Genomic DNA, 21,504 nt, shown 5'->3' with positions numbered 1-21,504 from the left:
GCAATGCGCTTAACTGACACCTGATCACCACAGGCCTATAAATTCTGGGTAAGAGAACTCAAACAAAACTTGGACCAATCAGCTGTGAGCAAAGTGAGAGAAATCTGACACATCAAAGTTAATCCTTTAGTGTTTGCGCTGGCTTTTCCTGATGACCATCTGTGACAAATATATGGATTTTCAGCAGATGGTATAGTTTATCGGCTTCTTGATACGCACATTAAAAATCTGACTCTATGCCTGGCTTACGCACAAAAAATATGCATACAGTATGAACTGGCCCAGGAGTTTCCCCCTCTTTACACTCTCCAAGGCATTTCATTAAAGACACGGTTTGCACTCTTGTTTCTTTTTCATCATAATTCTGTGATTCTACTTCTCTGGAACTTTGTATATGCAAAATCTGCTCCACTGCCTCTCTAACAATGGTGTATCACATTTCAGATGCCAAATGCAAATGATCTACAGATTTACTGATATGGAGACAAAAAGAATTTTCCAGCTTAATTTAGATCACACTTCGCTTACCCTCTCTGTAAACAAGAGAAGATTTAACCAAAATACCGAACGACATGACTCTTCTACTGAGAGGTGAGTATTTCACTGACAGACTGACGGGCTGGGTGTTTCTCTTTCTTCCTTATACCCATCGTTAATACGGGGGACTTAATTAAATTATTTTAAAAGCATAAAGCAATTTATCATCAATGCTTTTCTCTACACATTTTCTATTATCATACAGTAACAGGACGGAAAGTATTTAAAAATAGGAGCAAAATAGGTGTTTGTTTTTGCCTTATTTTGTTTTGTGTCCTTTTTATGATTACATACTGTATGGGGACCAGGATCATCTGTTAAAAAGAAAAGCTAAACTAGTTAGTTTCATTTTATTGAATATTTAAATTTGTATTTAATAAAATAAGTTCAAACATATTTTGAAACATATTTAAAATCATTTTAAAATTGTGTTATCATACTGGCAGGATTTAAATACAATTTAATATTTTAATTTCATAATATACATTCATTTGGTCCAGATCATTGTCAACAGAATCAATATTGTAGTGTCAATATTGATATTACTACTACTACTACTGATGATGATAATAATAATAATAATAATAATAATAATAATACTTCTTGTTGTTGTTGTTGTTGTTGTCATTGTTTTGTTTAGTTTTCAGTGATTCTTTTTTTTATTAAATGTATATATAGCTCATCCCACTAACACAGGAAATCATTTCTTACACTTTATATTATAATTATAACAGATTTGCAGATGAGGCGTGTAATGGATAACAGAAATAAATTAATTCCTGTGTCTCCCCTCCAGGAGTCACTGTTCTGTTACTAACATTTACAGCATGTGATACTTCACTTGACAGTAAGTAAACCATAAAAGAACCAAAGGAACTGTGAATTCACTTTATTTATTTTTTATTTCATATTGCTTGTTTAATGTACAAAAAGAAATAAAAATCATAGTTAAATATGTTTACGATAAACTGGACTTGATTGGAAACGATATGGTTTAAGATTGCCCATTTTTATGCATCTTGTATCTGAATTGTATCCTGATAACACTTTTTATAAGCACTTGCATTCACACTTGTAGCCAAAAGCATCACTGATTAACCAGACTAAAATCTGAAAGCATCAGGCATTAATACGTAAACCAGCTCATTGCATTGAAAGACTATTCTCTTGTGTTGCTCTTTGTTTTCGGTTGTTTTATGAATAACATGATTGTTACATTGTTGCTTCACACATTCATGCTTGTTGTGCTGTTTTTAATTTTAATCGATTACCTGTTGTTGTTTTTTTTTGTTGTTGTTGTTGCATTTACACTTGTATAATGTGGTTAAAATGAGACTTTATGCTGAGTCAATGTATCTCAACTGCCTAAATATTCACAAAAAACAAAAAACTGCCAAAAAAAACAAAACCCTTTTGAAATATTGCATGCCTGTATTGATAAATGTCTGTATTCATGAAAGAACGAAAAAGAAAGAAAGAAAGAAAGAAAGAAAGAAAGAAGGAAGGAAAGAGGATAAGAGGATGGATGGATGGATGATAGCTAGATTATAATTCTGTAATAGTGCACTTGTTTGTTTGTTTTTTTTTCAGGTGTCACGTTGGAATTGCTTGAAAAATGCCAGGTATGTTTAACTGGAGAAATAACTGGCAACCTTTAAGCAATTATTGTCCTTTGTGCATTTGCTATTGCATTTTCTTCTTAGTATTTGATCATTCCTTCACGTTTCAATCAATTTCTTACGACACATCTTTAGGTATAAAATGAATACACTTCTGAAAAAAAAAATTCATATTAAGGCATCTTTAAAAAACATAAGACAATGAGAGTTTTTATACAAATATAAATCGTTTTTTGCTTTAGAATGATTCGGAAAGACTGGACTTCTTGGACCAAATCCATAACGTTACAGAGCAGAGATCAGACTTATCTCAGGAGGTGAGATGCATTTGTTTTCTTTATTGTGAATATAAATGTATTAATTGGCAGGATTACTATTACATTTGAATGTGTAAACATCGGTGTCTCTCTACCTGTTGTGTAGGAAGTGGAAAGTTATTTGAGTTTAATCATGAATCTCACAACTTGTGAAATAACTGATGCTCCTGACCAAACTACTCTAAGATCCTTGGGAAATAAGTTATTGCAGGTAAATGAAAACCTGGTGTCTAAATTGGTGGAGGAAACAGACACCTACAGCAACATCAGCTTCTCTGTCCAAAATTTAGGTAAGAAATCTGCTTGTCATTTGTAGAACACTATGGCTACAGTACATATACAGAACGATTTCCTGTTTGATTTGGGAAACCAGTGAGCAACTGTGTACCCTATAGAGTAAGGTTGGCACTAAAGAAAATCACTTGGTTTTGATTATTATCTTTCCAGAAGTCCAAGTTTTCATGATTGGACCTAATGTCACCTTGAAGGAAATCCCCACACTCATCACAAGCTATGCGTCTTTGTATATCGATCTCATCGGGATTTCAGAGGAAACAGATGGTAAAGTAGTCATTTGTTTCCAGCTAATTCCTTGATAATTGAGTTGTAGGCATAAGGAATTAACACAGAGGGGCTGTATATGTTTGGATCATAATTTCTTAAAAACAAATCCAGCTTGTCATGATCCAAAGCATATGTTGTAATACTTGTTGAAATTCTCCTCATATTTTGGCTGTTCAAATAAAATATCTGATGAGTGGACAAAATAAAATCTGTCCCAGTCTCTGTATGAAGAATACATGAAAATTGAGTAAAAATAATGTGTACCACCATGTTACCCATCAATTTTTACCCATTGAAAGCTTCCTTTCTTCATGTTTCAAAGTTCACCAAAACTCTAAAGTTTATGGGCTACAGTCCCCTTTCAAAATCCCTTAAAAATGTTTCAAATATTCAGCCAAATTTCTAATTATACCGTCTCCTCTGAAAGTATTGGAACAACAGAGCAAATTGTTTTGTTTTTGCTCTACACTGAAGGTATATTTGTATATTTGGGTTTGAGATCAAAATATGAGGAGATAGATATAATATAAATATAAGGAGCTAGATCAGAATTTCAGATTTCATTTCCTGATAGTTACATCTAGATGTGTTAAGGCAGACCACACCATTTTTAGGTGAGCAAAATTAGAGAAACGGATAATCTTACTGTAAAGTTCTCCCTTCAGTCTCCTCTTCAGGAGGTGAAATGCTGCTCAGTTGGGTGAAGGTCTAGTGATGGAAGACTTTCCATCACTTTGGTAGAGGTTCATCTTGGTTCCAGAACTTTTGTGGCTCATCTCTGTATTTCTTTGTGAATTCCAATCTGGCTTTCTGATTCTTACTGCTGATGACTGGTTTGCTCTTAAATGTTTAAACTATCACTCTAACAGGGCAGCAAGAAACCCCTGTTAGTCACTTGTGTTTTGATATTTTTGATCACTTGAAGAATTGGTGGGTTCAAACTAAATGTTCTACATTGTTCAAAACATCTAGGTGTAAATATCACAAAATGAAAGCCGATCTATCGTTTCATTTGAGGTCCCAAATGTCATCAGTGTATGAAAGAAAGAAAGAAAAAGAATCGGTTGTTCCAATACCTTCATATATATGCACTTGGTAGCTTTTAATCAGTATTTTTCTTTCCTCAGGATCAGCTGCTGTGGTCTTCATGAGTTACACAAACATGACAGACATCTTTAAACCTAGTCTCTTTGACACAAATATCACCTCAAAAAAAAGTTTAATGTCAGCTGTGATCTCATTCTCACTTCCTCAAACCAAAAACACATGGATCTCTGAGACAATTGACTTCACTGTTAGTCACATCAAAGTACGTTAGTCTTTTTTTTTTTTTTTTTTTTTTTTTTTTTAATTCCCAATACAGTAAATATTAATTGTAATACATTTATATTGTTTATTTTTCTCCTATCACAACTGGCTAGGAGTTAGACCCAAGGGCCATTCTGTCTTGTTTGAACTGGAAGAAAAGGGGATGGCCTACCTGTTCCATCTCACAGACCAACAGAACTCACTCTGTGTGCTCTTGTCCTTATGGGACTACATTTGCTCTCATCAGTGAGACTGACCCATGCATGGTAAGACACCTGTATGCACTTATAAAATACAGTTAACTCCAGAATTATTGGCAACCTTCATGAAAATGAAATAAATTAATATATAACATGAATAGAAGCCACTAGAAGGTTATGACTTGGCTGTAAATACACAAAAAATACATAAAAAAGGGAATCAACGAAGGTTAGGTTAAGTGGGATTCAACTTTATTGTCATTGACAGAGTATGAGTACAGAGACAATGAAATGCAGTTAGCATCCAACCAGTAGTGTCAATAGTAAATAAGTTAAATGAAATGAACCTATTAAGCAATATGTCACGCTAACCTAATGGCTGGCAACACTCTGTGTTTATTTAATACCTATCGAAGTTATCTCAACACGCTTGCATTATTGGCATGGAAGTGTCCTTGATAATACCTCTTGCTCTCCTCAAGCAACACTTAAAATTAAATCCATAATTTTCCGTAGTGCCTTCTGGTCACACACTGTGCAGTTGATACAGTTTGTAACAGTGCTTTCAATGGTACATTGATAGAAGTTGACATGATCTGAGTCTCCTCAGAAACAAGGAGGTGTTTGGCACTGAGGTGCCAGAATGGTCATGAACTGATGGATCATACCACAGATGCAAATAAGCAGCTAATGCTAGTGAACTAGTGACTAAATCTGTTTGATCAGAAGGTGTTGATTAATTTTCTATAACAGCAGCTCTGACAGTAGCACATCTGCAAATCACAGGTTTATATTAATGCACTTGTTCTAATACATTATCATTTCTATAGTAACAGCTCATTCACAGGGACTTCTATTCTTCATCACCATTAACATTATTTGTGAGATGTTAGATCTGACACTTTGTTGTAGGCCTGTTTAATCCTTTAAAGCCTGTTTTTTTTTTTCTTTTGGATGAAAATCTAAACCTATGGAGTCAACATTTATGTTTTTAAATGAGAAAGGCATTACATTCATTTTGATCTCCGACATCAGAATTTATTTAAAATCAAATCTGTTGATTTTTGTTATTTTATCTAGGTTAATTCAACTGAATACTGTGAAGTGGATTTCCTGTATCGTATGTTAGACTACATATATTCCATAGAACAATTACCACAGGAGGTAAGACTGGTGATTCTGTTATTGTTCAAGTCTTAGTAAAAAGGATGGTCTTTTGTTTTTAATATGTATTTATGGACATATCTCTGCTTGTTGTGAAGACTGTGAAACATTATTTGAACACAACATTGAACCTTATTACACATGGTGAAAAACAATCTGCGTCATTACTATACTTTGGACATATGTTCATGATTGTAAATGAGATGCTGATGAATAAACTGGAGAAGCAAACAGATACCATCCGCATCTTGCTTCAAACTTTAGGTATGGAACCTGCTAGTAAATAATATAAAACTACATCTTATATTTACATTTACAATATTTCTTTACTTCACACTTCTTAGTTCAGTGGCCTATGTTTTGTTTCTGTTCAAACCTTTGAACATTTAAAAATTTTAAGGTGCCATTAAGAAAACATTGAACTAGAACTGGGCTGAATCTTGATTTCTATCTTTCCAGAGGTTGAAGTTTTTGTGGTTGGACGTAATGTCACCTTGAGCAAAATCCCCACACTCATCACAAGCAATGCATCTCTGGACATCGATCTCACTGGGATTTCAGACAACCAAAGTACATAAGTAGCAGTTACATGTTGAATATTGTGTGTTTCCCTTTTAAAGGCTTGAGTCAATGAATTTTAAATCAAATAACATTTTGTAATATTTCAGCAGCTTCAAATAGGAGTAGGCGATCTAGTAAAAATATCATATGGACAGCGATCTTATTGGGATTAGAAAGCACAACTCTGGTATAGTAGTATCTTGTTTCTGGATAATCGTGGAGGGTCGTCAGCCTGGACAATTTTTTTCCATGTGTTTTGGGAGCATGGCTTTGGAATGAACACTGAATGGAGAAGCTGTATTGTTTTGATCATGGATTTCAAAAATGCTGGTTATACCAAAATGGCAGACTCTTAAGCAGATAGACATTTTTTTCCTCAAATAAATTAAAATGCTTTATATTCATTTGAAGGAATTAATATTATAATTTCAGAACAAAAGGGAATATGTGGTCAGTCAGATTTAAGAGAACTTATTACATATAGTTTACTCACATTTGCTTTCATGCACTAAATTACAGCATTAGGAGGGTCGAAAACAATGTGAGTTCCATGTTTCATTGTAGGAATAATAAGTAGAATATAACAAGCAAGTTTGAGGCTTTCAAGCTGGTGGCGTTTGTAGACTGAGCAGCTCGGTGCGCTCCACTAAGTAGCAGATTTGTTGTTTTATGTGTGTTATGTCTACTGATCCCAGAAACTGGTGTTCATCCATCTATTCCATCTATTTAATCTATTCCACTGGAGTTAATCCCAGTGGAACTACCATCTACTCAGCGAAGTGACACAGGCAGCAAGGGAGAGAAAAGGAAGGTGTGGCAAGAAGACTGGGATATGTGCTAGGCTACAAGCTAACCAGTACAACCAAGCTCTACTTTCTGTCTTTCATGTCAACTCCTGCTCACTAACCAACAAAATGGATGAAATCAGGATGAAGATCACCTCACAAAACATGCACAGTCATATTTTGATAATAATGGAGACTTGGCTGGATGGAAATATCTCTGACACTGCTATAGAGCTAGCAGGCTACACAAAGGGAGGAGGATTGCGCATTTAAATCAATAACGGATGGTGCACAGCTACACACATCATTGAAAAACACTGCTCTCTCAACATAGAATACCTCATGGTGAAGTACAGACCCTTTTTTCCCCGAGGGACTTTGCAATCATCATTGCTATGGCTGTATATGTACCACCACAGACTAATGCTAAGATAGCCCTTTTCAAGCAACATGATGCCATTAAGTCAGATTACTGCATACCCAGATGGAATGGTTGTGGTAACAGGAGACTATAATCACATGAAACGAAAGTCAATTCTACTGGCAAAATTCTACATGTATGTTCACTGCCCTATGAGAGAAGGTAACATCTTGGACCAGGTCTACACCAACATTCCAGAAGCCTACAAACCCTCACCATCCCACACCTAGGACTGTCAGACCACAAGTTCGTACTCCTGAGCCCGTCCTAGAAACCAGTAATCTGCAGAGCAAAGCAGACTGTAAAGATTGTATAAGTATGGACCAATGAAACCACTGAAATCCTCCAAGACTGCTTTGACAGCACAGAGGGGTCCCTCTTTACACAGGAAGCAGAAGTCAAGAGCGTTTTTATCGTCATTCCTCTATATATCTTGTATACATTGGAATCAAATGTCGTTTCTTCAGGACCATGGACTTAACATGGAACAAGTGAGATGATCTTGACATGTGAAGGATACAACCATTAACATTACAGGAGTGGAGACAGGACAAAAACCAAACCAAGAACACACATGGTAACATATCCCGAGACATGCCAATGTGGAAGCACGTGCTGCATATGCACGCTTCCTCGAGCAGCACTCTGCGTCTCATGCTCAGCGCTCACAAAAAAAAAACAGCACCTTACAACTTAACCAACTGTTGTCTTCACTCAGCGCTCAAACGCTTAAAACGTGTTATTAAAAGAAAAGGTGATGTTATACAGTGGTAAACAGTCGACTGTCCCAACTTTTTTGGAGTGTGTTGCAGTCATCAGATTTGAAATGAGTGTATATTTCCACAAATAAATAAAATTCACAAAGTAAAACATCAAATAGTGTGTTAATAATGTGATTTCAATAAAGTACAGGGTGAACTGAATTTTCAAATCACTCTTTTTGTTTGTTTTGTTTTGCAAATCCACAAATCCAAAAATATCTCAGATCTGAGGTCAAAAGTGTCATTTGAATTTCTATTTCAATTTCAGGATCAACTTATGTGGCCTTCATGAGCTACACGACCTTGGGAGGCATCCTAGAACCTGACTTCTCTGACAAACTTGATGACTCAATTAAAACCATTATATCTACTGTGGTGAAAACAACAACAACCTTCAACTTGCTCAAGGGCTTCACCCTCAACTACACCCTAAAACATGTCATTGTAAGCTATTTGACCTTTCAATTTTTTTTTTTTTTTTAAGGATTTAATAATTACTTTTTCTCATTTGTCATTGGCTAGGAGTCAGTCCCCGAGGGCATTCTCTCCTGCGTACACAGGTATTGGTACATGTGGGATACAGGTTACTGTACCGTCACACAGACCAACAGCACTCACACTGTGTGTTCTTGTAATCGGCTGATACCCCTGGCCCTATTCGTGCTGACTATCCCATGCCGGGTAAGAGATCCTCACTACATACCATCAAGCCTAAGTATCAGCCTAGTTGACTGGGATAAAAATACTGGGTGGCCCTGAGTAAGGATAAAAACTCATTTAGGACATAACATTTTACAGTACTGTACAGTAACTCATATGTTACTTTGCAGGAACTAAAAAAGCAGGAATATATGAGTGGTTCTCCATTAACACTTATTTCTATTAATTAGTGAGAACTACTAGGTAGTTAATCAGTAAGTATGTTAGTTGGAGTTCACTATTAACTATGCAGTAATTACTGAGTCCCACATTTCTCCTGCAGAGCTACTAGATAACTATGGCTGTTTTATGCAAACTACTGATTATTTACTGATCCCATCATCGTTAATTACCATTAACATATCCTCAAAGGAGCATAGGGTCTGAGTGGGATTTTACTTAGCCAGTCAAGGTCTAAAGAGAGAAATGGAAAACAATAACCTCCAAAAGTATAAGACTGTCATATTACAATAAGCAACAAATATTATTCATTAACCTACTTTACTTTTTTTTTTTTTGTAAATAATAAATATATGTACCGAATTGGCTTATGTAATATTGTTCCACAGCATTATTAACTACTGAGTAACATCACAGTAACACCTCACAAAATACTGACGAATCTGTTTAGTAAATCAATTTCTTTTGCAAGCTCTTTTAAGGTTTTTAACAGAGTACACTTTCAGACCACGAGCTTGTCTGTAGAGTATAGAAAGTACTAGATGTGATAAGGACAAATTTCATTGTTTACACTTTAGGTGTATTTTGGACAGTATTACTCTGCTTTAAACAACATTTAATCAACATAATTTTAACTAAAGCATCAGTCTCGAATTAACTTCCTCTTTGCTAGCACATCTTACTACTCATGTACCTCGCCCGACACCAGTGCCTGAACCTCACTTATGCTCTTGAATGCGTCTGAATGAACACAAATCCCCAGAACCACGCAAGGAAAGCCTTCCCAAAAGAGTGGAGCACAATTGTAAGAGCAAAGGGGAATAAATCTGGAATGAGCAGATATGGGTGTGATTGATATGGTGATATGGTGACCACATACTGTTATATATAGCGTAAATTAAGGTAATAGATTTTTAGGAGGAAGGTAAGGCTTTGTTAAGATAAGTGTTAATGAAGAACTACTTATTTGTTTCTGCATAGTTACCTATGAGTTGGATTAGGAAAATCACGCTGAAAGTTAAGAAAGCTATAACTTCTGCATTTAAGTGCACAGTAACATTTATCCTTCTATTGGTGCAGTTATATATGGTTAAAGCCTTCGTTATGCACAAGCAAGATGGATAAGTGGTGTATTCAGGAATTAATTTCGGTGGTGATGGGGTGGGGGATATGATGAATAAGATTGCACTCTACAATTAAATGCAATGCTTGTGCAGTTTGGCCGGATAACACACACCACTAGTAGTGAAGGAGAGTATTTAGACTTTGTTTCATCTAACACGATGCGCCATCAGCTCATTTTGTTTCATATTAATAACATTAATAGGTATGTGGAATAAAACACCTTTTGACAGTTCCACTTAAATGATTAAAGTAACACACTAATAGGTGGAAACTTAGAGCTTACCTTATAAAACCAGATCTATGCTTCCTCCTGCAATAAACCTCCACTCAAGCACACCTGAGCGACAAAGCAGAATCAGAGAGGAACCAGAGCAGAACAAATTTCTCAGCCTCAAAGAAGCATAAACAAACAAGCTAAAGTTTTTGACCTAGCTAAAACTTAGAGTGGAGAACAAAATTCTCACAATCAGCTATCCATCCACCCAACATCGGCTAGCTAATACATTAACATCACAGCTGGGCTAGGTCTCATTTGGGTAGCTATCTAGCTAATTGAAAAATAGGGGGGAAAATTCTCAGCCAGAGATTTCACTTTGATTAAACATGGTTTTGATGCATCCAAACAAAACATTTAAGACTCTTTTCTGGATGCTAATGATATATTTGTGTTCACAATAATAACTGCCTATGATGTATGTTTATCTAGGATAATGTGACAGTACAGTGTGCAATTAGATTCCTGGATCAAATTAGGTACAATACAGCTGAACACTTACCGCAGAAGGTAAGCCTGTCTTGTCAGTATGAGGTGTTCATTTTATTTTTGTTCAATGCCTTTTGATATGTACTCATTGGAATTTCTCTGGCTGTTGGACAGCTTGTGACACTTTATTTCAACATGACAGTTAATCTCATGAGTCATGTGAAAAATGTTGCTTCGGAAGAGAATGATCTAATATCCTTTGCAAATAAAGTATTGGAAGTCACTGAAAAACTGGTGTTTACCCTGATGGAGAAAACAGACAACATCTCTCTACAAAATTTAGGTATGGAACCTGCTTGTTAATGTTAATGATACTTCATACAATCTACTCCTTTTAATTAAGAGTTTTGTCTTCCTATAGTTCTTAGTTTCAGTTTTAAACATTTTGCCATATAGGATTTAAAACACATGATAGACTATATACCCTAAAGAATATGGGTAGATCACAGCTGACTCTTTATTTCTATCTTTCCAGATGTTCAAGTGATTGTAGGTGGACCTAATGTCACGTTCTTCACAAGCCATGCATCTCTGGATATCACTAGGTTTTCAGAGAATAACCAAGGTGCAGAAGTAACATTACATGTTAAATGTTGTGTCTGGCTAAATGTTGCCCCTTTAAAGGTTTGAATGAATGTTAAATCAAATAACTTTTTGTAATATTTTGGCATGTTCAAATTGGACTATTTAGATCTGCCTAAATGATCATGTTGTGATTTTTTGTGGCTCATCATCCACAATATGATCAGGATTATTCCATGGTATTTAAAATAATATCTGATTTCCCTTTTGGTGAAAAAGTAGCTCTCTGAGGAAACATAACCTCAAAGAAAAAGAATGACAAGAGTCCACTTAACCCAAAGTACGTTTTCAAACAAATTTTAATGAAGTGAACTGCCCAACAAAATGTAAACAATTTATTTTCTAAAATGAAAACAATCAAGCATGCATAGCATATTTAATAATGCAAAAGAAAAAGTATGAAATATATAATATTTCTAGTAGACAGATTTGAACACATTGAACACTGTGAAAGCAGCAGATGAATTTAGCCACAAAGACGTCTCAGAGCACACAGACATGGTATAAAAATGATCATCTTTGGCTTCATCAGTTTGGAGAACCTATATTATGTTAATTATTGCCTACATGCAATGTATTGAAAACACTAAACGCACTTGTGCACAAACAATAGTCACCTCATGTTTAGTGCTACTAGGCTCTCGCAGTCTTATAGAACAAAAAAGAAAAACACAGCTTATTACAGTTCTTACACAACTTCCTTATTTATGGACTTTAATGTTGTGAATTATTTATATTTCCAGATTTCTTGAGTTAATTCTGATGTCTGATGAAAATTTCATATAAATAACCTCATTGGAAATATATTTACTGAAGAAAATGTTTGATGCGTCCAATACTCATGTCCTCCGCTGTATCTTGCAATTACAGTTACTTTAAGTAACTTATTAGTATGTCAATCATGTGAATTCTAACTTGTGCATCTACATGGTCAGCGATGTTTGGCGATGCCCATTAACAGCAGCAACAACTGTATTGCTTTTTGTCATAATTATACATTTGAGTTGTTTAAAGAAATTAATTATCATTTTTTCTACTGTAAAATATACACCCTTAATCAAGTCCGTCTCCAGCTTTACCAGCAATCATTTACGGCAGTGTGAGATTCAACTTCTTTAAAGTGAACACCTATAGGACTTATGGTGTTACGTGAAGCTTTTACTTTTCTTTTTTTTTTAAATAAAGCTTGCTTCCTGGTACAGCCCTCTGGACTAGTGAATAGGGTGCAGAGGCTAAATAGAATAGAGTAAGTCTGGTTCATAAAACAACTTGGGATGCCATGTCTGGGGTTAATTTGACAATAAGGTATGAAATGTACAAAAAATTTTGACTTGGGCTTAATGATATCTTAAAAACTACAGAGTTAAAATAAAGTTCTTAAAATGTATATTGTATTTGCTTATTGAACTTTAATTTTTCATTCAGTCCCAGGTTCTGTGGCCTTTGTGAGCTACTCTAACATGTCAGACATCTTCAAACCTGCATTCCTCAAAACAATTATCAACACAAACAAAATGCTGATGTCCCCTGTGGTATCAGTTTTACTACCCCAAACCACAAAAACGACACAACTCACCAAATCAATCAACCTCACCTTCATGCACACCAGTGTAAGTTATTTGCATTTTTATTGAGCACATTTTAATGACAATTTTAATAATCCCTTTTATGTATCTCCATTCTTCACTTTCTAGAGGTTAGAACCTGAATTCAGTCTCTCCTGTGTGTACTGGAAGGAAAAAGAATGGCTTGAAGATGGCTGTGAGATCATACAGACTAACAGCAGTCACACAGTGTGCTCATGTAATCGCCTGAATACGTTTGCTCTCATAATGGAGACTGACCCATGCAGGGTAAGACACCGGTGTACTGTACATAGTACATTGGTATATGTGATATATAGTAGGCACAGTAAGCGTCACAAACAATACAACTGCCTTTTCATTCGTTCTCCATATAGTAACTATAATTGTAGCTGGGCAGTGATGGCTCAGTGGTTAAGGGTCAGGGTAACTGATCAGAAGGGTAGGGGTTCAAGCCCCAACAGCACTACGCTGTCACTATTGGGCCCTTGAGAAAGGCCTTTAATCCTCTATGCTATACGGGTGCCATATCATGGATCATAACAAGCTGGGACATGTAAACAATCTGTATACAGTCAAGTATTTGGACTGCGACACTATTTTCATAATTTTGCCTCTGTACACCACAGTGGATTTCCATTTCCAGATGTCAGGCAGTCATTGACTACAAAGGATTTGCATCTAAGTATTTAAAATAATCCTAAGATTTATGATTATGTAAGCTTGTCCAATTAAGTTTTAGAGCCTGTGACAATGGAGGGACTATGCAAGAAAATAGCTGTAATTCTTGAACAGTTCTTTTTTTTTTAAAAGCTCTTGAATTAAAGCTGAAAGTCTGCACTTCAGTCACATCTTGATTGCTTCATTTCAAATCCTTTGTGGTGGTGTACAGAGGCAAAATTACAAAAATCATGTCGCTGTCCAAATACTTATGGAGTGACCGTATGTGACAAAGAAAAGCTTCATGATATAAGGAACTCTGGCACATACGGTGTAATAGTATGAAGTAATGGAATAGAGGTTTTTAGGTATGAGTCTCTGGTTGTATCCCAGTAACCTAATAATCTGAGGCTTGGTGATAGGTAAGCTCTTTATGGCAGCAACCCAGCATCTGTGGCTGGTCTTCTTGAGACATAAGTAGGATGTGGGCCCATGGAAGCCATAAAGAAGGATCTGGTATAGCCAGATAAAGTTGGGGTGTGCATCTGGTTCCACTTACTTTTTGTTTTTGGGAATAGCATTACAATTTCCCTCCACTGGAACTAAGAGGCCCAAACACCGTTCCAACAAGACAGTTCCCCTGTACACAAAGCAAGCTCCATGAAGACATGGTGTGTTAAGTTTGGAAGAAGGTCGAAGAACTCAAGTGTCCTACACAGAGCCCTGACCTCAACCTCACTGATCACCTTTGGGATGAACTGAAACACCAACTGCACCCCTCACTCCTCAACATCAGTACCTGACCTCATCCTCAGAGCGGAGAAATTAAATCTATAATGTTCAACAAGCAAATATGGGTTTGATTAGTCAGATGTCCACATATATTTGGCAATATTGTGTGTGTCCACTTATGTCCAATGTCCAAGTATGTCCACTGATTTTTGTAAGCACAGTGTTGTATTTAGTTAAGTCTGAAAGTATGCACTGTGGGCATCACTGTATGTAAGCAATATTTAACCAATAAAACTGTCATGCTTCGTTGCTTCCGGAGACAGAAGCAGTTGCAGGTATGCAGATCAAAGCAATATAATCCAAAGGGGAAAGGCAAAGTTCGTGGTTGTGAAACAGGCAGGGGTCAGGTGATCAGGCAAACAAACAAAACAAGGCAAGGCATAAATCAGGGTCGAGAGCAGAAACAATGGTCAAAGTCACTTGTCAAAAACATGATCAAAAGGCTTGGAGAACGGCAGAGAACAAGCCTACTGAACATTTACTTCGCGTCTGAGTGTTCCCAAAGTTCCTTTTATGCTGTGAGTGAATGTGTGTGTGATTAGGTGCAGGTGTGTGGGATTAGAACTCTGGGGAACATGAGCACATGCGTGTGTGGGAAGTGTAGAGGCCTAACCCTAACCCTGATTATCTTTCTATTTCTGATTCTGAAATCTAGATTACCACAATATACGTATATATATACAATATATATATAATATATTCACGGGAATAATATTCTTTTTACCTAGGTTAATTTGACAGAATTATGCATTAAGAATTTCTTGAATGAAATCTCAGCTCAAGAATTACCACAGAAGGTGAGACCCATGTGGCGCTGTTATTTCTTTATTTTTAATGTGAAGTGGGCCTTTGTTGGACAGGATGGTCATTTTGTTTGAAAATGTAATCATTGTGTATCTCTCTCGCTGTCGGTTAGGTGGTGGAACGTTATTTGAACATCACAATTAATCTTGTGACTCGTGTAATAAAACAAGCTACTGACAAAAACATACTCACATACTATGGAAATGCTGTATTGGTTGTAAATGAGAAATTGGTGTCTACACTCGTGAGAAAATCACACACCAACAACATCAGCATCACTCTCCAACATTTAGGTATGGAACCTGGTTATAAATTATATATAACACCAGAGCTAGCTTTCTAGCATTGTACATTCACAAAGACACATCACTTTTGACTTCTCTTAATGAAGAGAATTTAACGTGTACCTTAATTCCGTGATCTTTCACTTTCACATCTTTGTATTACGTATTTGAATTGGTACTAAAATAAATATCATTTTCATAAATATGTTTCAGCTTTTCTTAGGTGGGCATTTTTTTTTGTTGCATCATTTCCCATGTACCCTACAAAATTAGAGTTAGTAGCTGACCCTTCATTTATATCTTTTCAGAGGTTGTAGTATCCATGGTGGAGGCAACTGTTGACACTGTAAACAACATTTCCCAACTCAAAACAAGCAACGCGTTCATGGATATCGATCTCATTGGGATTTCAAGGAATAATAAAGGTATAGTAGTATAGTAGTAACATTTACATGAGTAATATTGTCTAAACTAACTATCCCTCTTTAAAGGTGCAGAAAGTGAATTTCAATACTTGTTTTATAATAGTGCTTTTGGAGAATTTTTAAAGTAGAGGCAAAATACATTCACAACAAAGATAGATCTTGGACAATAAAGTGGACCAAGACTTTATGAAGCCTCCAAAGGAACCACTCATTAGGCATCTAATTATTTTGAGTTTCATAATACATTCAGGACCTCCACATGACATCAAAGAAGGTGGTCATGACATTTGGCTCAATAAGTTTCCCTACAATAACCTGTTAATTATCTAAATATTACTGTTCAGTATAAGCACAGAGAAGGGCAAGACAGCTGGAGCACAGTAACATCTAATCAGAATTATTATAGATATTAGAGGGACTGACCTGCATCACACCATGTTTAGCACAAATAGAAGATTTATGGAACCTCTCAAGACTCTCTCACCATCCCAAAATGCTTCTGGAAATCTCCCCTTGCAGTTCTGGTTTCCAAAGGGGTTTTATAATAATAATAATAATAATAATAATAATAATAATAATAATAATAACAACAACTAGACTGGTACATTTCCTGAAGAAAATGTGAGTGGTGCTTGTGGTGGCGAAACCAGAACGGGGTGCCAATATTTTTGAGAGTCGACAGCATAGGGTGCCAATACTTTTAAGCGCCGGCAGCGTAGGGTGCAATACTTTTGAGAGCCAGCAGCGTAGGGCACCAATATATTTGAGAGCTGACAGCATAGGGCGCCGATACTTCTGAGAGCCGGACGCGCAGGGCGCCAATACTTTTGAGAGCCGTAGGCGAAGGATGCCAATACTTTTGAGAGCCGGACAGGCTGCCTCTCAAAAGTATTGACACCCCACCCAACCGGTTCTAAAATTAATGCCTCCGTGCACATTTGGCTCTAAAATGTATTGCCGCCCCACTCTGTCCACCTCTAAAAACTATTGGCACCCTGTGTGTCCGGCTCTTGAAAGTATTGGCATCCTATGCGGTCTGCTCTACAAGTATTGGCACCCCGCGCGGCCAGCTCTAAAAGTATTGCCTCCGTACAGATTCGGCTCTGCAATTTATTGCTGCCCGACCTGTCTAAAAAGTATTAAAGCCCTATCTGGCCAGCTGTCGAAAGTATTGGCACCCTTCACCTCCGGCTCTCAAAAGTATTGGCGCCCTGCGCAGCCAAGTCTCAAAAGTATTCTCACCTTTCGCGTCTGGCTGTCAAAAGTATTGGTGCCTTCCGGTTCTCAAAAGTGGACCTGACTGTATATCAGCTTTCTGCTTTAACGGTTTAACTGGAGAATACTGATATTAATTAGTACACATGTAGTTTGTTCAAGGTCTGAGATGATTTCTAGTCGATTGTGAAGGTTTTACATAGTGAATGTAAAGGAAACACTTAATCCAATCAGGCTATTACATAACCACCAACACTACTGGTGCATGTATGCTTCACATCATTCCTTAATCCAGATTCCCAGATGAGGATGGGTTCCCTTCTGAGTCGGGTTCCTCTCAAGGTTTCTTCCTCTTAAAACATCTTAGGGAGTTTTTCCTTGCCACCGTCGCCACTCAGTGGCTTGCTCAGTTGGGATAAATTCACACCTTTAATATCTGTATACCATGTTGATATTTCTGTAAAGCTGCTTTTAGACAATGTCTATTGTAAAAAGCGCTGTACAAATAAAATTGAATTGAATTGAATTCCAGATTAATCTAAAGCAGCATGGTGCTTAAATCATAAAGCAGTGATGGAATTAAAGTATCAGTGTAGCTTAAAACGACAGCAATCTTTCAGCTTTACTGTAATTTCAGGACCAGCTGCTGTGGCCTTCATGAACTACGCTGGCATGGCAGAAATCCTGAAACCTAGCAACACAGAGAAAATCATGATTTCCACTGTGGTGTCAGCAACACTTCCTAAAACCCCGAACACATGGTTCACCCAACCAGTCAACATCACCTTTAAACACACCAAAGTAAGTTAGATGACTTCTGCAGCACTGGCAGCTGCCATTTTTCTTTTATAATAAGTAAGTCTTGGAAACCTTTTCAATCATCACTTTCACATCTTCTCTATTGGTTAGGAGTTAGACCCTGAAGGTAGACTCTACTGTGTGTACTGGGTGGAGAAAGAATGGGTTGAAATTGGCTGTGCTGTTCTAGAAAGTAATAGCACTCACACTATGTGTTCCTGTAATCACCTGTCAGTGTTTGCTCTCATCATGGAGGTTGTTCCATGTAAGGTAAGAGACCAGGATGTTTGTATAGTTGATCAAAAATGATCAGGCTAGTCAACTAATTAAAAATCAGCTAATGAAGACTACAGCTTATGCCTACAGCATATCTGACCATTTAAACGCGGTTGTGTTTGTTCCTCTCTCTGTTTTCTTAGAAACTATTTGGAGCCACATTGTCTCTGCACTGTAACCCTCTGCTGGACATGTCCATTGCTCAGGGAGTGGGAGTTTTCTTCCTGTCCTTGTGTCTACTGACATTTGATTTTTGTTGTCAGAACCCAAATAAAACCAACACAGCCATAATAAACTTGTGTTTAAACCTCCTGATGTTTCACCTTCTCAACCTGCTCAAACCTCTTTTCCAACCCCATCTACGGCCCCCGGTGAGTGTTGGTACCACCTGTATATACCTTCAGCAGGACAAAATCAATATTTGGATATTTCCTAACCATTTCCCAAATTCTTTCCAGCAAGCATGTGCAATTGTGAATGGTATCCGGTGGTTTTTCTTCATCTCTGCATTTGTGTGGATGTTCATCGAGACTGTGCTGCTCTTCCTATTCTTGAAGAATGCATCCCAGATCAGATCAAACCTGGGACAGGGGATTAGGTGGAAATGGTTAAATATGATTGGATACCTCATTCCCCCAGTAGTGGTGATTGTGTGTGCTGTAGTCCATCCGCAACAATCTATTAACGAAGAGTAAGTGTGGAAAGTGGGTAGAAGTTTAGCTCATTTTCATCTTAATGCTTTAAAAAAAACTTTTATTGAAAATATGTTTTTTTTTTCTTTATATTTTTGTAACAGTGTCTGTTTTAAATAGAATATGAACTATATGTCTTTTTCTCTCTGTAGATGCTGGGGATCTAAGGATATAAACATGATCTTTGACATTCCTGTACTTTTCATTGTTGCAGTGAGTACTATAGACATCTTTTTTAGTAAACCTAATGAACCATGAAACATGGCTTAGTCAGTGAAACAATACAATATAGTTTAATAATATTGTTGCAAGCCAAAAATGTTAAACCGCATACGTGTGTCTGGTCTGCGCTAGTAGCAATAATGAAACTTAATCTGGTTTGATAAAAGTTTAAACTCTCTCTTAGAGGTTACATAGCACTCATACCATTTATGATAAATTACATCTAACAGAGCAGCTGAATTGATCAGATTTATCTTACTGTTGTGTGCAGTCAAATGTGCTTCTCTTCATCATCATCATTACGATGATGATCTTCACCTTGAAACAGCTGAGAAATCAGGATATACAGAGGAGTAACACCAATGACACAGATCTCATGATGCGTGTGATATTTAAAAGCCTGGCCCAGTTTATCATCCTTGGTTGCTACTGGATACTCCAATATATCCCCAGTGATAATGTGGCTTTATATAATGTCTTCCTGTTCCTCAACTCCCAGCAGGGCACCTTCATCTTCATCGTCCACTGTCTCCTCAACCAAGAGGTCATTTACCTGTCTCTCTTAAAGACTTTTCAACTATTTCACCTACTCTTCTACGGTGGATTTACACAATATTAGTAAACTAATTTGTTTCATTGAAGGATTTTGAGCATTTAGGAGGCTTAATGAAAACTTTATTAGAACTGAAGAATTGCATTTTGTAATAGACAAGAAGTACAGACTTTCTATTGAAATTTGTGAGCCTATTCTGATCAATATGATTTCTTTATCCTCTTCCAGGTCAGGCAGAAGTACAGGAAGTTTCTGTGTGATATCTGCTGCTTTAAAACCCTTGGAACCACTACAGAAGTCGAACAGACTCACGAGACTCAGCACTGAATTCACAATAACAGAATTTACAAAATAAACAGCATGTCTCCATCTGTTTTCTTCCTCATATACAACATCAAATAGCCAATGATTACTTCTTATTTACTTAAAGACGCATTATACTTTTGTATGTTTTTACTATTTGCATATTCCTAGTCACATTTAATGTTGTGGAACATCCTTGAAATAAACTAGTTCCTATCACTTGTGCTATAGCAGTCATGGACATCATTCCCTCTACAGCCTCTCTCTCTCTCTCTCTCTCTCTCTCTCTCTCTCTCTCTCTCTCTCTCTCTCTCTGAAGTTAATAAGACAAAAAAGCAGCTTGTGTTGTTACTGAGAAACCATCAATTCCTCTGTCCTGAAGATTAGTCTCAAAACTAAAAGTTATGACCTTACCTGCATCATCCACAACAAAAATTCCCTGTCAATGAGTCATTACTATAGAAACAATAACACAAAATATATAACTGCAAGCAGTAATTAAGGGGGCCTAGCACTTTCTGTCCCCACCCCTTAATTACAGAGGTTGACCAAAGGCACTGGGACCATCAGCACTTCTTCCAAAGAAGATACTAAATTTGAAAGCAAAATTAAAGCAATTTTTTTGCAGGTTATGGATATCACACATAAAAAGAAAAAATCTGAGGAACTGTGTTTTTTGTTGTTGTTTTTTGTTGTTTACTGAACTCATGAAGCTGTGATTCAAATTCTGTGGTGTTTGGACTAAATAAAAAAAATACATTTCTGTATGGGAGATTATGAATTCTTACATGTCAAACTCTCTGTCAAACTCTGTCTCTGTCTCTGAATTCTTACATGTCAAACTCTCGCACCTTCCAAGGAATCATGATTGCATGTTAAGCAGTTCTATTTAGACAAAACTTCCTGGAGTCTCTTAGGACAACGTCCTTTACTCATCTATTTTACTCAAAGTTTGGTCAAAATCCATCACACCCTAGCTGAGATATGCGCTCATGAGATGTCATAAATGTACTTCTTGTTGAGGTTGCTGGTCACTGATGGCGTGTATTCCTCAAAGTTGGTGGAGTCGCTGTCGGTTGCAGCCCTGAATATGTGCCACTCAATGCGCTCATAACATTCTTGAAGAGCAGAGATGGCTCCTGCTGGCTAGGTTTTTCACATAACAGAGATGTGGTCTGAGTAGCTGAAGTGGGGGCGGGGCTCAGCCCAGTACACGCCGGGGATGTTTGTGTAAACAAGATCCAGTGTTTTCGTCCCTCTCATTGCAAAGTCCACATGGTGATGGAATTCAGGACGGAACATCCATCATAC

General features: G+C 36.9%; 1 protein-coding gene across 1 annotated transcript; it reads left to right on the top strand.

Annotated features, from left to right (window-relative positions):
- Positions 1-400: 400 nt before the first annotated feature.
- Positions 401-20,412, top strand: LOC108258758 (uncharacterized). Its single transcript, XM_053676354.1, has 28 exons — positions 401-591; positions 1,334-1,384; positions 2,128-2,159; positions 2,399-2,473; positions 2,580-2,763; positions 2,921-3,034; positions 4,165-4,346; positions 4,459-4,611; positions 5,626-5,709; positions 5,808-5,973; positions 6,169-6,279; positions 8,506-8,681; positions 8,760-8,918; positions 10,948-11,025; positions 11,119-11,287; positions 11,480-11,569; positions 13,012-13,196; positions 13,281-13,439; positions 15,350-15,418; positions 15,538-15,718; positions 16,018-16,134; positions 17,987-18,150; positions 18,259-18,417; positions 18,567-18,794; positions 18,882-19,114; positions 19,268-19,328; positions 19,609-19,881; positions 20,119-20,412. The coding sequence occupies exons 1-28, from the start codon at positions 573-575 to the stop codon at positions 20,215-20,217; spliced, it is 3,771 nt and encodes a 1,256-aa protein (XP_053532329.1). The 5' UTR covers positions 401-572; the 3' UTR covers positions 20,218-20,412.
- Positions 20,413-21,504: the final 1,092 nt, after the last annotated feature.

Source organism: Ictalurus punctatus, chromosome 26 (genome assembly GCF_001660625.3).
Source record: "Ictalurus punctatus breed USDA103 chromosome 26, Coco_2.0, whole genome shotgun sequence".
NCBI classification, from domain to species: Eukaryota; Metazoa; Chordata; class Actinopteri; order Siluriformes; family Ictaluridae; genus Ictalurus; species Ictalurus punctatus.
Note: the sequence above shows the minus strand (reverse complement) of the source record. Positions and strands in the feature narration are given on the sequence as shown.

Coding starts and splice junctions, on each gene's coding strand:
- LOC108258758 (XM_053676354.1), top strand. Junction 2,160..2,398: donor AATTGCTTGAAAAATGCCAG/GTATGTTTAACT, acceptor TTTTTGCTTTAG/AATGATTCGGAAAGACTGGA. Junction 2,764..2,920: donor CTTCTCTGTCCAAAATTTAG/GTAAGAAATCTG, acceptor TTATCTTTCCAG/AAGTCCAAGTTTTCATGATT.